Here is a 13642-nt window from a genome sequence, read left to right as displayed (position 1 = left end):
TCTAGTGGAGGTGAGGGAGCTGTCCCTGTGGTTATCTGAAGAAAGAGCATCTAGGGAGCGGGACTAGCAGGTGCCCACACTCAGAGGTGGGAACAGTTTGGGCATGGACAAAGGTCAGCAAGAGGCCAGGCGAGTGGAGTGTTGAGAACTAGAATGTAGTAGTTGGAGGAGGTGAGGTCAGAGATCCAAGGGCCAGATCGTGGGGAGTCTCAGAAAGGATTTGGGATTCTCTTCTGGGCCAGAAGGGAAGGTCAGGGCAGCTGAGTGCTAGATCTGCCTGTGTTGGTATCCATTGACAAGATTGTGAGGTTGTATCCGGCAGGCCTAGCAGCCCAGCTTAAGGAGAAGAGGGCAAACAGCTGGCTGGATGCAGGATGAAGTTTTCAAGGATGATGTAGGGAAAATAATTAAGGATGATGCTGAGAGTGTGATTCAAATGACTGGCAGAGGGACCTTGGCTGCATGTGGAAGGAAGCAAAATCTTAAAAGGGTTTAGCAATTGAAGGAAATGAAGGATTTAAGGGACTGCAGGTCTCAAGTGAGGCTGATGAATAGGTGTGGAAGGCGGAAGGAAGTTAGAAAATGAGATGCATGGACAGCCACAGAGTGCCAAAGAGTTAAACATGTTAGACAGTAGTTCCTGGTGACAGCAAGGTCCAGGGTGTATTCATGGAATGGATGACTCAGGTTAAGTCAAGATCCCTGAAGTTGAAGAGGTCGAAGACAGGTTAAACATGGCCTTATGGGAAATGAAATGAATGAGAAATATTAAGGAAATATGATTCTATGGGAAGTGTGGGAGTGTTCTTAAATTTTTCATCATATCAACATTATTTAATGTAGTACAACTACATTAATTCTTAAGTATGAGGAAGCTTTAAGATTAGCTAATCCAACCACTTCAACTTACTATAAGGACATATAATCACAAATAGATTGAGGATCATGACTGAGGGCGAAGAGTTATTTGTTGATACAATTGGGAGTACAGAGGACTTTTTACCTTCTCTCCATACCTCTCAGGTATTCATCTCTGTGAATCACTAGTACCTGAGATGGAGCTATACTGAAATCTCTAGAAGAGGTAAATCTAGAAGCATAAAGCCTGTTTTTAAGATATCAGTTTTGGCTAGAATTTTCCAGCCAGTGGGGATTTTCTTTCTTACTAAAGAATAACTCATAAAATCACCACCCAGGGAGAATTTCCCATTGTATAGGAGAGGGTGATCTTTAAATCCCTGTTTTTCTCCTCAGGTTACAAGATGAGAAGAAAGGTGATGGCATTCAAGTTGGCTTCTTTCAATTGGTAATAAAACTGTGCTGATTTACAGCAGTGGGTGTGTGACAAGAAATCATTTAGATCATGAAGGAAGTGTTAAATCTTTAGTCATATTGGCAAGTTTTTAACTTCAGTGATTGCTTTCTCAGTCATAGGCTTTGCCTATTTGATAACATGCTGAATAACTACTTGAAATATGTTGCTGATAAAACACACAAATCCTGTCCAATAGATCAGAAAAATGTCTTGGAAAATTATCACTAAGCCCATGGTTATTATATTTGTAAGGAAAGTCATCACAACAATCATATTATACATATCTAGTCTTAGGACAAATCCTTAGAAATTTCATAGTGTAAGTATTTACTCCAAATTTGCTCAGAATGGATAAATTGGCACTCTTCATTGTCACTATCAGTTGTACAAAACAATTTATACCATTGCTGAATGCCCCACACAGTTTATCTACTTAACAGTGGCATCACTGACAGTGATTATTTTCCCCTTAAGTTGTAGATGAATAGCTAAAAACTAAAGTCAGCTCCTGAAATAAAGAGAAAGAATTCAGAGACCAGGAAAGGAATAACATGATCTAACAATGTAAGAGTCTAATGTTTTAGATACCGTGCCATTTATATCAATATAATTAGTACTAACTCTGCCGCTCAATTAAGATGATTCCCATAAAATTTGGAATTGAGTACTACTCATCATAATCTAGTAACTAAAATTAAATAGTCCTCCTACCTCTCCTGCTTTTCACCCATAGATGATCTCTGAACCCTTTGTTTTTCAAGTTTCGGTTTTCTTCATCAACTGACATTTGGCTGATGTTTGTGGGAAGTTTATGTGCATTTCTCCATGGAATAGCCCAGCCAGGCGTGCTACTCATTTTTGGCACAATGACAGATGTTTTTATTGACTATGACACTGAGTTACAAGAACTCCAGATTCCAGGAAAAGCATGTGTGAATAACACCATAGTATGGACTAACAGCTCTCTTAACCAGAACATGACAAATGGAACACGTTGTGGGTAGGTTGTTATTTTTGTTTTATTTTTTACTTTTTTGGCTCATATCTTAAATTGTAATTCATAATGCATAGAGGGGATTTTATTGTCTGAGCTCGAGTTGTATCTAACATAAGGAAAATAGAAACATGAGTTTACCCATATTTCTAGAAATTACTCTGCCTCAAGGTTTCTTCTTTCTTACTAGGTTTTAAAATCTTAACAGAAACAGATTGAAAGTCACTCATCAAATACATCACCAAAATATAACCACTTTATTGAGTATAGGCTTGAGCATGACACTACCAATACTTAATTCCACTAGAGAGATAACCCGTGAATTTTACCTGAGTCTCATCTCCAAGAGTTCTTTCCCTCTCCCCACCTCCCACCACCACACTAACTCCCCTCTGCCCCGTAGCTTTGTGGCTGTGGCTGGTCATCCACTTGATCTTAAGACTTCCATCTGTAATGGGAATTTCATGAACATGCTGCATTACTTGGAGTAGTGGAGTAGGGGACACTGGTCATAGTCAGTAGTTGAGTTTCTTTCCTTTTTTTTTTTTTTTTTTTTTTTGAGATGGAGTCTCCTCCCTTCCCTAGACTGGAGTGCAGTGGTGTGATCTTGGCTCACTGCAACCTCCATCTCCTGGGTTAAAGCGATTCTCATCGCTCAGCCCCCTGAGTTGCTGAGATTACAGGCACCTGCCACCACACCCAGCTAATTTTTGTATTTTTAGTAGAGATGAAGTTTCACCATTTCGGCCAGGCTGGTCCTTCCTCAGATAATCCGCCTGCCTTGGCCTCCCAAAGTGTTGAGATTACAGGCATGAGAAAACTGGTGCAGAGCTGTGAACAGAGACAGCCATGCAGATGTAGCCAGAACTTACACCAATGTAGTCACTAAGCTACTGTTCTCTTTGTAATAAGCCTGACAGGCCACCTTGTAATTAGTGAGTCTGTAGTGTACTCAGGGCTGACTCACTGTCATAGCATGGACTTTGCAGCATGCCTCATGCTGCCTAAAGTTCAGAACAAGCTTATTTGCACGTATGAACCCACGTATTCAGGTTCAAGAATCGAGGGTGGGGCACATCTTGGCTAGAAAGACACTAGGAATGGCTCCCCAGAGGAATTTATAGTTTTCACTTTCATTCTGAAATTTTCTGTAGACTTGATTCCAGACTGTGAATGAGTCCTTCTAAATCATTGACACTCTTCATATTATCTCTGTTAGGTTCTTTCATTCATTTACTCATTTAACCAAAGTTTTTGAACATCAGCTATATACCAGGAACTCATGAAAGCATCAAAGACAGTTGTCTTAAGACTATGGTCATAGCCAGGCATGGTGGCTCAAGCCTGTACTCTAAACACTTTGGGAGGCTGAGACTGAAGGATTGTTTGAGCCCAGGAGTTCAAGACAAGCCTGGGCAACATATTGAGACCCTGTCTCTACAAAAAATTAAAAAACAAAAAGCTTGGCTTTGTGGTATGCACCTGTCATCCCAGCTACTTGAGAGGCTGAGATAGGAAGATCACTTGAACCTGGGTGTTTGAGGCTGCAGTTGGCCACAATCACGTGGGTGACAGAGTGAGACCCTGAGTCTTAAAAAAACCTAAAAGAGTCATGATCCCTGTCTTTGTAAAGCTTAAGCCTAGTAAGCCAGACCATCATTCAGTCAATGATCATCACTCAAAAAAATATGCAGTGACAGACTGGGAGGTACCTGATGGAAAACACAGAACAATATGCAATGTGGATTATTCTTTATAAACAACAAGCATACTCATTCGATATAAATTCTCTAATGTCCAAATATGTATATTTCTTTTCTAAAATTGGAAGTTTCTTTTCATCTGAAAAACTCAGAGCAATTTGTATAGAAGAGAAACTCAGTTCAGGAAAACTCTTTAAAGTCCTTCATTTATGTTGGAGGACAGAAGTGAACTGCTTTTTACAGAGGGGTTTGACCACAAAAGGTAAAGTTAATCATTCTCCCATTTGAGAAAAAAAAATGCATTCAGACCTATGTGTGATGTAAATTGACCCAAGCCATTGATCACACTTATGAAGATAAGTTTTTGAGAAAAAAGTCCCCAAGTATATCTTATGCCTTAAAATTTGGAAATAAATGTCAGAGGGGCCAAAATTTGAGGCATATACATGATACTACGAGCTTATGAATATTTATCCAATGAATTAAAGAATGAATCTAATTTTAACATTTGTATCATGGGCATCTATTAAAAAGGAATTCTCTGTGGTCACTCATTACTCAGTCTTCATTGTCTTCACATACCTGCAGGTAAGCAAAGAATACAAACTGGGGCTTTCAGCAGTCCATTCGCTTTGGCTGAATTCACATGATACCAAACATGAATGGACATTTGTTTTTTTCTTTTTAAAAAAAAATTTCATACAGATAGCTGAAATTGCATGGACTACACCTTTCTAGGCATTTCTTTGCCAGGAACTCCTTGACAAGTTAAATACTTTTCATCGTGAGTTATTACGATCATTTGACATGAATACTGTTTGTTTTACTTCTGAATAACATGTTTGAGATCACTGTGAAAATGGACTTGGGTGGGACAGAGGAGAAGAGAGGACATTTTCCTACCTGTAAGTAGTATACATACCTCCAAAGTCACCCAAACCTTTTGCAAGTTTCTTTCATGGAAAAAGTATATAATTAAAGGCACAGTTTCTCCGTCTGTTATAATAGATGTATTAGTCTTGAAATATGCAAGGCAACTCAATAATTTTAGCAACATAAGTATGTATGTGTAATGATAGGGGCTGGTTTTACTTTTTTATTATATTGGTTTCCACATGTCAATTGTAATCTATTAGATGGAATTTTTGAGTTAAAGTCTTCCAAATGGCTGTCAGTGAATTATACCGATAAGGATTATTAGAACGTCATGTCTCTTGATTAGCTTCTCAGAATTTCTGGTCAGAACAGTCAAATAATAAGATAAAAAAATGAAAACAGATAAAGGAATAGGAAGTTAAAATACCACAATTGCAATTTAGCTTTATTTACTTTTATCCAATTAAAGTGTAAACACTCATATGGAAGCCACAGTCTCATGTAACTTAATTGTGGAAGAGACATACCATAATTTCTGCCATATTCTATGAGTCACAGAAACCAACTCTGGTATAATTTGGGAGGGATCTAAACAAGTGTGAATACTGAGAGATGAGAATTTTAGGGGCTCTTTGGAGGCTGATTACTACTGTGGGCATCGGGGAGCTCAAGTCATCGCTTCCTCTCACACAGATGAATCAATGCAGAAAGCTAGGCCTATTCTTTCACTTGGATTTCATTCTATTCTTAGCAAGGTATATTCAGGTTGTATATGCAAGCACTGTTTTGAAGCTAGACACTTGAGGACTATACACTTTTGTAACAGCTTTATTGAGATACAATTCGCATACCATAAAATTCACCCACTCGAAGTGTACAATTAGATGTTTTTTAGTATATTTACAGAGTTGTGCATTCACTGTCACAGTCAATTTCAGAACATTTTAATTACTAAAAAAAGGAACCCCTTGCCTTTCAGCATCACTTTCTAGTACCTCATCCTCCTCTCTAGCCCTAGGCAACCACTGATCTGCTTTCTGACTATAGATTTGCCTATTCTGGACATGTCCTATTAATAATACCATAAAATATGTGGTCCAAGATTGGTTTCTTTAACTTAAGCATAATGATTTTTACAGTTCATCCACTTGTAGCATGAATCAGCACTTTCTTTTTATTGCTAAATAATATTTCATTGTAATATAATATATGTTATGTGTCTATTCATCAGCCGATGGACACTTGGATTGTTCCCACTTTTGAGCTATTACAAATAATTCTACTATGAACATTTGTATACAGATTTTTGTGTGGACATGTTTTCATTTCTCTTGGTACGTGCCTAAGAGTGGAACTGCTATATCACATGATGACTCTACGTCTATTCTAGGAACTGCCAGACTGTTTTCCACAGTGGCTGCACCATTTACGTTCCCACTAATGGTATATGAGGGTTCTAATTTCTCCACATCCTCAGAAGCATTTGTTATTTATTACCTATATTTTGATGATATCTCTCATAGCCTGAATAATGACCCCCCCCAAAAGATATCCAGGTCCTTATCCCTGGAACCTGTGAATGTTACCTTGTGTGGGAAAAGGGTCTATGCAGATGTGATTCAGTTAAGGATCTTGAGACGAGGGAGACTATCCTGGATTATCCAGGTGGGCCCTAAATGCAGTGATGTGTGCTTTTAAAAGGGATTGTTGCTAAGAAGAAGACAGAGGGGGATTTGCCTGTAGAGAGAAGAGTAGAGGCAAGGTGACTACAGAAAAAAAGGATGGAATGACATTGACACAGCCGAGGAATGCGAGCACCTATCAAGAGATGGAAGAAGAAAGGAGAAATTTCTCCCCTAGAGCCTTAGGAGGAAACACAGGCCTGTCAGCCCCTTGATTTCCACTCAGCAAAGCTGATTTCGGGCATGTGAGGGGATACATTTCTCTTGTTTTAATTGTGGTAATTGTTACAGAAGCCATAAGAAACCAATGCAGTAGCCATCTTGGGGAGTGTGAAGTCGCATCTCATTGTGGTTTTGATTTGCGTTCATCTGAGGACTAGCTATGTTGGGCTTCTTTTTAGGTGCTTGTTGGCCATTTGCACATCTTCTTCAGAAAAATATGTACTCAGATCTTTTATTTGGAAATAAATAATATTACAAAATATTTATTTATCCCTTTTAAAAACTGGGACATATGCCTATTTATTATTAAGCTGTAGGAATTCTTTATATATTCTAGATAAGTCTCTTATCAGAGATACAATTTGCAAACAATTCCTTTCATTCTTTGGGTTGTCTTTCTAACTTCTTGATAATTATCTTTGAAGCACTAAAGTGTTTAATTTTGGTGATGTCTAGTTTATTCTTTTGTTGCTTCTGAATTGGTGTCATATCTAAGAAACCATTGCCAAATCCAAGGTCATGAACATTACACCTATGTTTTATTTTAAGAGTTTTATAGTTTTCTCTTTGATATGGTTTGGATCTGGGTCCCCACTAAATTTCATGTCAAATTATAATACCCAGAGTTGGAGATGGAGCATCCTGGGAGGTGACTGGATCATGGGGACAGTTATTCATGGTTTAATACCATCCTTCTGGGTGCAGTTGTCACAATAGTGAGTTCTCATGAAATCTGGTTATTTAAAGATATGTAGCACTTCCCCTCCTCTTTCTTCCCCTGCTTGGGCCATGTGAAGTACCAGCTTCCACTTCACCTTTCAGCATGAGTGTAAGTTTCCTAAGGCCTCCCCAGAAACTGAGCAGATGCTACCATGCTTCCTGTACAGCCTGCAGAATTGTGAACCAATTAAACCTCTTTTCTTTATAAGTTACTCAGTCTCAGGTATTTCTTTATAGCAGTATGAGAATGAACTAGTACATTCTTATGGTTAGTCTATGATCCACTTTGAGTGAATTGAGTATATTTTTGTACAGGTGAAGTAGGGCTCCAAATTGATTCCTACCTGTGTGGATAGACAGTTGCCTCAGCACCATTTGTTGGAAAGGCTATTTTTCCTCCATTGAATAGTCTCAGAATCCTTATCAAAATCAATGTACTGTAAGTAAGAGGGTTTATTGTGGACTCTTTATGCTATTCCATTGACCTACACATTTATCTTTATGCCAGTGACACACTGTTTTGATTACTGTTGCTTTATAGTAAGTTTTGGAATCAAAAAGTGTGAGTCTACTACTAGGGAGTGTGTATTCTGCTTCTCTTGGATTTTCATATAAATTGTTTAACTTCTGCAAAGAAGTCAGCTATAATGCTAGGAATTACATTGAATCTGTAAATCAATTTAAGAAATATTGCCATCTTAACAATGTTAAGTCTTCTGATTCATGATCCATTTATTTGGGTCTTCTTTAATTTATTCAACAAGATTTTATAGTTTTTAGAATATAAATTTTGCAATTTTTTGTTAAATTGATTGTTAAGTGTTTTATTATTTTTGATGTTATAAATAGAATTGTTTTCTTAATTTTATTTTCAATTTGCTTATTGCAACTATATCAAAATACATTTTTTTGGTATATTGATATTTTATTCTAAATCTAGCTGAACTACTTATTAGTTTAATAGTTTTTTAGCAGGCTCTTTAAGATTTTTATACAAGACCATGTCATCTGCAAATAGCAATGACTATACTTTTTCCTTTCTGATCTAGCTGCCTTTTTTTTTTTTTAATGTTCTCACCTAATTGTGTCAGCCCAAACCTCCAGTACAGTGTTGAGTAGAAGTGGTGACAGCACACATCTCTGTCTTTTTCCTATCTTAGGGGAGAGGCATTCAGTCTTTCACCATTGAGTATGACATTAGCTATGACTTTTTCATAACTGTCCTTTATTATTTTCAGGAAGTTCCCTTCTAATCCTAGTTTGTAGACTGTTCTAATCATTAAGGGATGTTGAATTTAGTCATGTGCTTCATCTACATCTATTAAGATGATCATGTGGTTTTGCCCATTATAATATTGATATGGTATATTACAGCAATGAATTTATTTTTTAAGATGGAGTTTCACTCTTGTTGTCCAGGCAATAGCATGATCTTGGCTCACTGCCCCCTCCGCCTCCTGAGTTCAAGCAATTCTTGTGCCTCAGCCTCCCAAGTAGCTGAGACTACAGGCTTGCACCACCACACCCAGCTAATTTTTGTATTATTAGTAGAGACAGGGTTTCACCATGTTGGTCAGGCTGGTCTGAAACTCCCAACCTCAGGTGATCCACCTGTCTCAGCCTCCCAAAGTGTTGGGATTACAGGTGTGAGCCACTGTGCCTGGCCATCAGTGTATTTTCACATATTGAATTGCTTTTGCACTCCTGGAAGAAATCTCACTGGGTAATAATGAGTAATCATTTTATTATGCTACAGGATTCAATTTGTTTGTATTTAGTGACGATTTTTGTGTCTATATTAATAAAAGATATCATATGTAAGAGTTTTCTTTACTTATAATGTCTTTGTCTGCTTTTGGTATCAGATAATTCTGGCCTGATAGTTTGGCAGGGTTCCGTTCCATTCTGTTTTTTGAAGAGTTTGTGAAGAGTTGGCATTAGTTCTTTAAATGTTTTGTAGAATTCTTCAGTGAAGTCATCTCATCTTAGACTTTTCTTTGTTGAAAGTTTTTGATTGCTGATCCAATCTCTTTAGTTGTTATAGGTCCACTCTGATTTTCTGTTTCTTTTAAAAATTTTTTAATTTGGCAAATAAAAATTATTTACATTTATGGTATACAGCAAGATGTTTTGAAATATGTATACATTGTGGAATGGCTAAATTGAGCTAATTAACATATTCACTACTTCACACACTTGTCTTTTTATGTGGGAAAAATACTAGAAATCCACTCTTGGCTGCAGGCTTCCTACAATGCCAAAAACCTGAGTCTGCTTGCTTTCTCAACGGGGAGGATTGTGGTCTGGGGCAAGTTTTCTGCCCTGGTCACTGGCTGCCTGGAAATTGATTCAGTGCTACTGTCAGTGGCACAGTGGGTGTAAGACCAGCCTTCTAGGACTGTGGGCTGAGTGGGAGCAGGGTGAGGCCTGTGACTGCCAGCTTTCCACTACTTTCCTGGTAACCTGTATAACTCAGCAAAGGTAGCCATAATCCTTCTGGGAATGTAACTCCAATGGACTTGGAACCACACTCCTATCCCCCACAGCAGCTGCAGCAAACCCTGCCCAAGGAGAGGCTGAGCTCAGGCACACCTATCCCTGCCCCTACCTGGTGGTCTTTGTCACCTGCCCTGGTAGCCAAAGACAAAGGCCAAATTATCTTGGGAACTCTGTGGCCCTGTCCACTGCTTGAGAAACCTTAATACTTAACCAGGTGTCCCGAGGGCAAGTTTGCATCCTCCCTATAGGACCACAGTTGATGCACTCTTGATAGTGTCACCTCTTAGCTGGAGGCCAACCAACACAAAACCAGTGCACTAAACAAAAACACGACAGAAGACCCTCACAGAGCCCACTTCACTCCCCTGCTGCCTCCACCAGGAGCAGGTGCTGGTATCCACAGCTGCAAGAAATGAAGACCAATCACATCACAGGACTCTTTGCAGACACTTGGCCAGTACCAGCCCAGAGCCTAGTAACTCTGCTGGGTAGCTAGACCCAGAAGAGCAAAAACAATCACTACCATTTGGCTCATCAGTAAGGATGAAAGGAAGCCCCATTCACAGGAGAAGGGAGAGAACACTACATCAAGGGAGCACCCTGTGGGACAAATGAATTTGAACAACAGCCTACGAATCCCAGATGTTCCCTCTGACTTGTCTACCCAAATGAGAAGGAACCAGAAAAGCAATTTTGGTAATATGACAAAACAAAATTATTTAACACCCCTAGAAGATCATATCATCTCACCAGCAATGGATTTAAACCAAGATGAAATCTCTGAATTGCCAGAAAAATAATTTAGAAGGTTGATTATTAAGCTAATCAAGGAAGCACCAGAGAAAGGTGAAGTCCAACTGAAGGAAATAAAAAACATGATACCAGATGTGAAAGGAAAATTCTTCAGTGAAATAAATAGCATAAATAAAAAACAATCACAACTTCTGGAAATCAAGGACACACTTAGAGGAATGCAAAATGTACTGGAAATTCTCAGCAATAGAATCAAATAAGCAGAAGAAAGAACTTCAGAGCTTGAAGACAAGGCTTTCAAATTATCCCAATCCATCAAAGACAAAGAAAAAACAATTTACAAAATAAAAAAAATCCTCCAAGAAATTTGGGACGCTGTTAAATGACCAAACCTAATAATAATTGACATTCTCAAGGAAGAAGAGAAATCTAAAAGTTTGGAAAATATATGTGAAGGAATAATCAAGAAAAACTTCCCTGGCCTTGCAAGAGGAAGATCTCTTGTCTAGAGATGTAGACATCCAAATACAAGAAGCTAAGAGAACATCTGGGAAATTCATTGCAAAAAGATCATCACCTAGGCACGTAGTCATCAGGTTATCTAAAGTCACAATAAAGGAAAGAAAAGAGCTGTGAGGCAAAAGCACCAGGTAACCTATAAAGGAAAACCTGTCAGATTAACAACAGATTTCTCTTTATTTTGAGCCTATGTGTGTCTTTGCACATGTGATGGGTCTCCTGAATACAGCACACAAATGAGTCTTGACTGTATCAAATTTGCTAGTCTGTGTCTTTTGATTGGGGCATTTAGCCCATTTACATTTAGGGTTAATATTGTTATGTGTGAATTTAATCCTGCCATTTTGATGCTAGCTTGTTGTTTTGTCCATTAGTTGATGCAGTTTCTTCACTGTGTTGATGGTCTTTACAATTTGGCATGTTTTTGTGGTGTTGGTACCGGTTGCTCCTTTCCATGTTTATTGCTTCCTTCAGGAGCTCTTATAAGGCAGGCCTGGTGGTGATGAAATCTCTCAGCATTTGCTTGTCTATAAAGGATTTTATTTCTCCTTCACTTAGGAAGCTGAGTTTGGCTGGATATGAAATTCTGGATTGAAAATTCTTTTCTTTAAGGATGTTGAATATTGGCCCCCACTCTCTTCTGGCTTGTTGGGTTTCTGCTGAGAGATCCACTGTGAGTCTGATGGGCTTCCCTTTGTGGGTAACCCGACCTTTCTCTTTGGCTGCCCTTAGCATTTTTTCCTTCATTTCAACCCTGGTGAATCTGATGACTGCGTGCCTTGGGGTTGCTCTTCTTGAGGAATATCTTTGTGGTGTTCTCTGTATTTCCTGAATTTGAATGTTGGCCTGCTTTGCTAGGTTGGGGAAGTTCTCCTGGATAATATGCTGAAGAATGTTTTCCAGCCTGGTTTCATTCTGCCCGTCACATTCAGGTACACTGACCAAATGTAGGTTTGGTCTTTTTATATAATCCCATATTTCTTGGAGGCTTTGTTCATTTCTTTTCACTCTTCTTTCTCTAATCTTGCCTTCTCATTTTATTTCATTGAGTGGATCTTCAGTCTCTTGTATATCTATGTAACAATCCTGCACAAGCTGCACATGTACCCCAGAACTTAAAATATAATAAAAATAAATAAACAAAACAAAACAAAAAACCAGATTACTCAGCAGAAACCCTACAAGCTAGAAGGGATTGGGGTCCTATTTTTAGCCCCCTTAAACAAAGCAATTATCAGCCAAGAATTTAATATCCAGGAAAACTAAGCTTCATAAGGAAAGATACAGTCTTTTCCAAAAAACAAATGCTGAGGGAATTTGCCACTACCAAGCAAATCAGGGAAATGCAAATCAGAACTACAATGTGAAATCACCTCACTCCTTCAAGAATGGCTATAATAAAAAATTCAAAAAAGAATAGATGTTGGCATGAATATGGTGAAAAGGGAACACTTTTACACAACCACTATGGAAAACAGTGTGTGATTCCTTGAAGAAGTAAAAGTAGATCCACTGTTTGATCCAACAATCTCACTACTGTTAATAGGCATGTACCCAGAGGAAATGAAGTCATTATACAAAAAAGATACTTGTACATTGTATGTGTATAGCAGTGGAAATTGCAATTGAAAAATATTGAATCAGCCCAAATGCTCATCAGTCAACAAGTGGATAAGGAAAACTTGGTGTATCTATGTATACCATGGAATACTAATCAGCCATAGAAAGGAACACAATAATGGCATTTGCAGCAACCTGGATGGAATTGGAGACTATTATTCTAAGTGAGGTAACTCAGGAATGGAAAACTAAATAGTATATATTCTCACTTATATATAGGAGCTAAGCTATGAGGACACAAAGGCATGAGAATGATACATTGGACTTTGGGGATTTGGGGAAAAGGGTGGATAGCAAGGAATAAAAGAGTACATATTGGGTGCAGTATACACTGCTTGGATGATGGGTGCACCAAAATCTCAGAAATCACCACCAAAGAACTTATTCATGCAACCAGACACCACCTGTTCCCCAAAAACCTATTGAAATAAAAATTTAAAAATTTGTAAAATAGGCCGGGCGCGGTGGCTCACACCTGTAATACCAGCACTTTGGGAGGCCGAGGCTGGTGGATCACGAGGTCAAGAGATCGAGACCATCCTGGTCAACACGGTGAAACCCCATCTCTACTAAAAATACAAAAACATTAGCTGGGCATGGTGGTGCGTGCCTATAGTCCCGGCTACTTGGGAGGCTGAGGCAGGAGAATTGCCTGAACCCAGGAGGCGGAGGTTGCAGTGAGCCGAGGTCGCGCCATTGCACTCCAGCCTGGGTAACAAGAGCGAAACTCCGTCTCAAA

General features: G+C 38.7%; 1 protein-coding gene across 4 annotated transcripts in view; it reads left to right on the top strand.

Annotated features, from left to right (window-relative positions):
- The window catches only part of ABCB11 (ATP binding cassette subfamily B member 11), a 115026-nt gene that overhangs the window by 16543 nt on the left and 84841 nt on the right, over nucleotides 1–13642 (top strand). For 2 of the 4 annotated variants that reach the window (XM_032286634.1, XM_032286633.1), the window contains 2 exons: nucleotides 1255–1306; nucleotides 2077–2315. In XM_032286634.1, coding sequence (XP_032142525.1) covers nucleotides 1255–1306; nucleotides 2077–2315 — 291 coding nt within the window. The other 2 variants (XM_032286635.1, XM_032286636.1) reach the window with 2 other exon arrangements.

Source organism: Sapajus apella, unplaced genomic scaffold (genome assembly GCF_009761245.1).
Source record: "Sapajus apella isolate SASKATOON/1434 unplaced genomic scaffold, GSC_monkey_1.0 scaffold18, whole genome shotgun sequence".
In the NCBI taxonomy this organism is placed as follows: Eukaryota; Metazoa; Chordata; class Mammalia; order Primates; family Cebidae; genus Sapajus; species Sapajus apella.
This window is presented reverse-complemented; position numbering and strand designations above follow the sequence as displayed.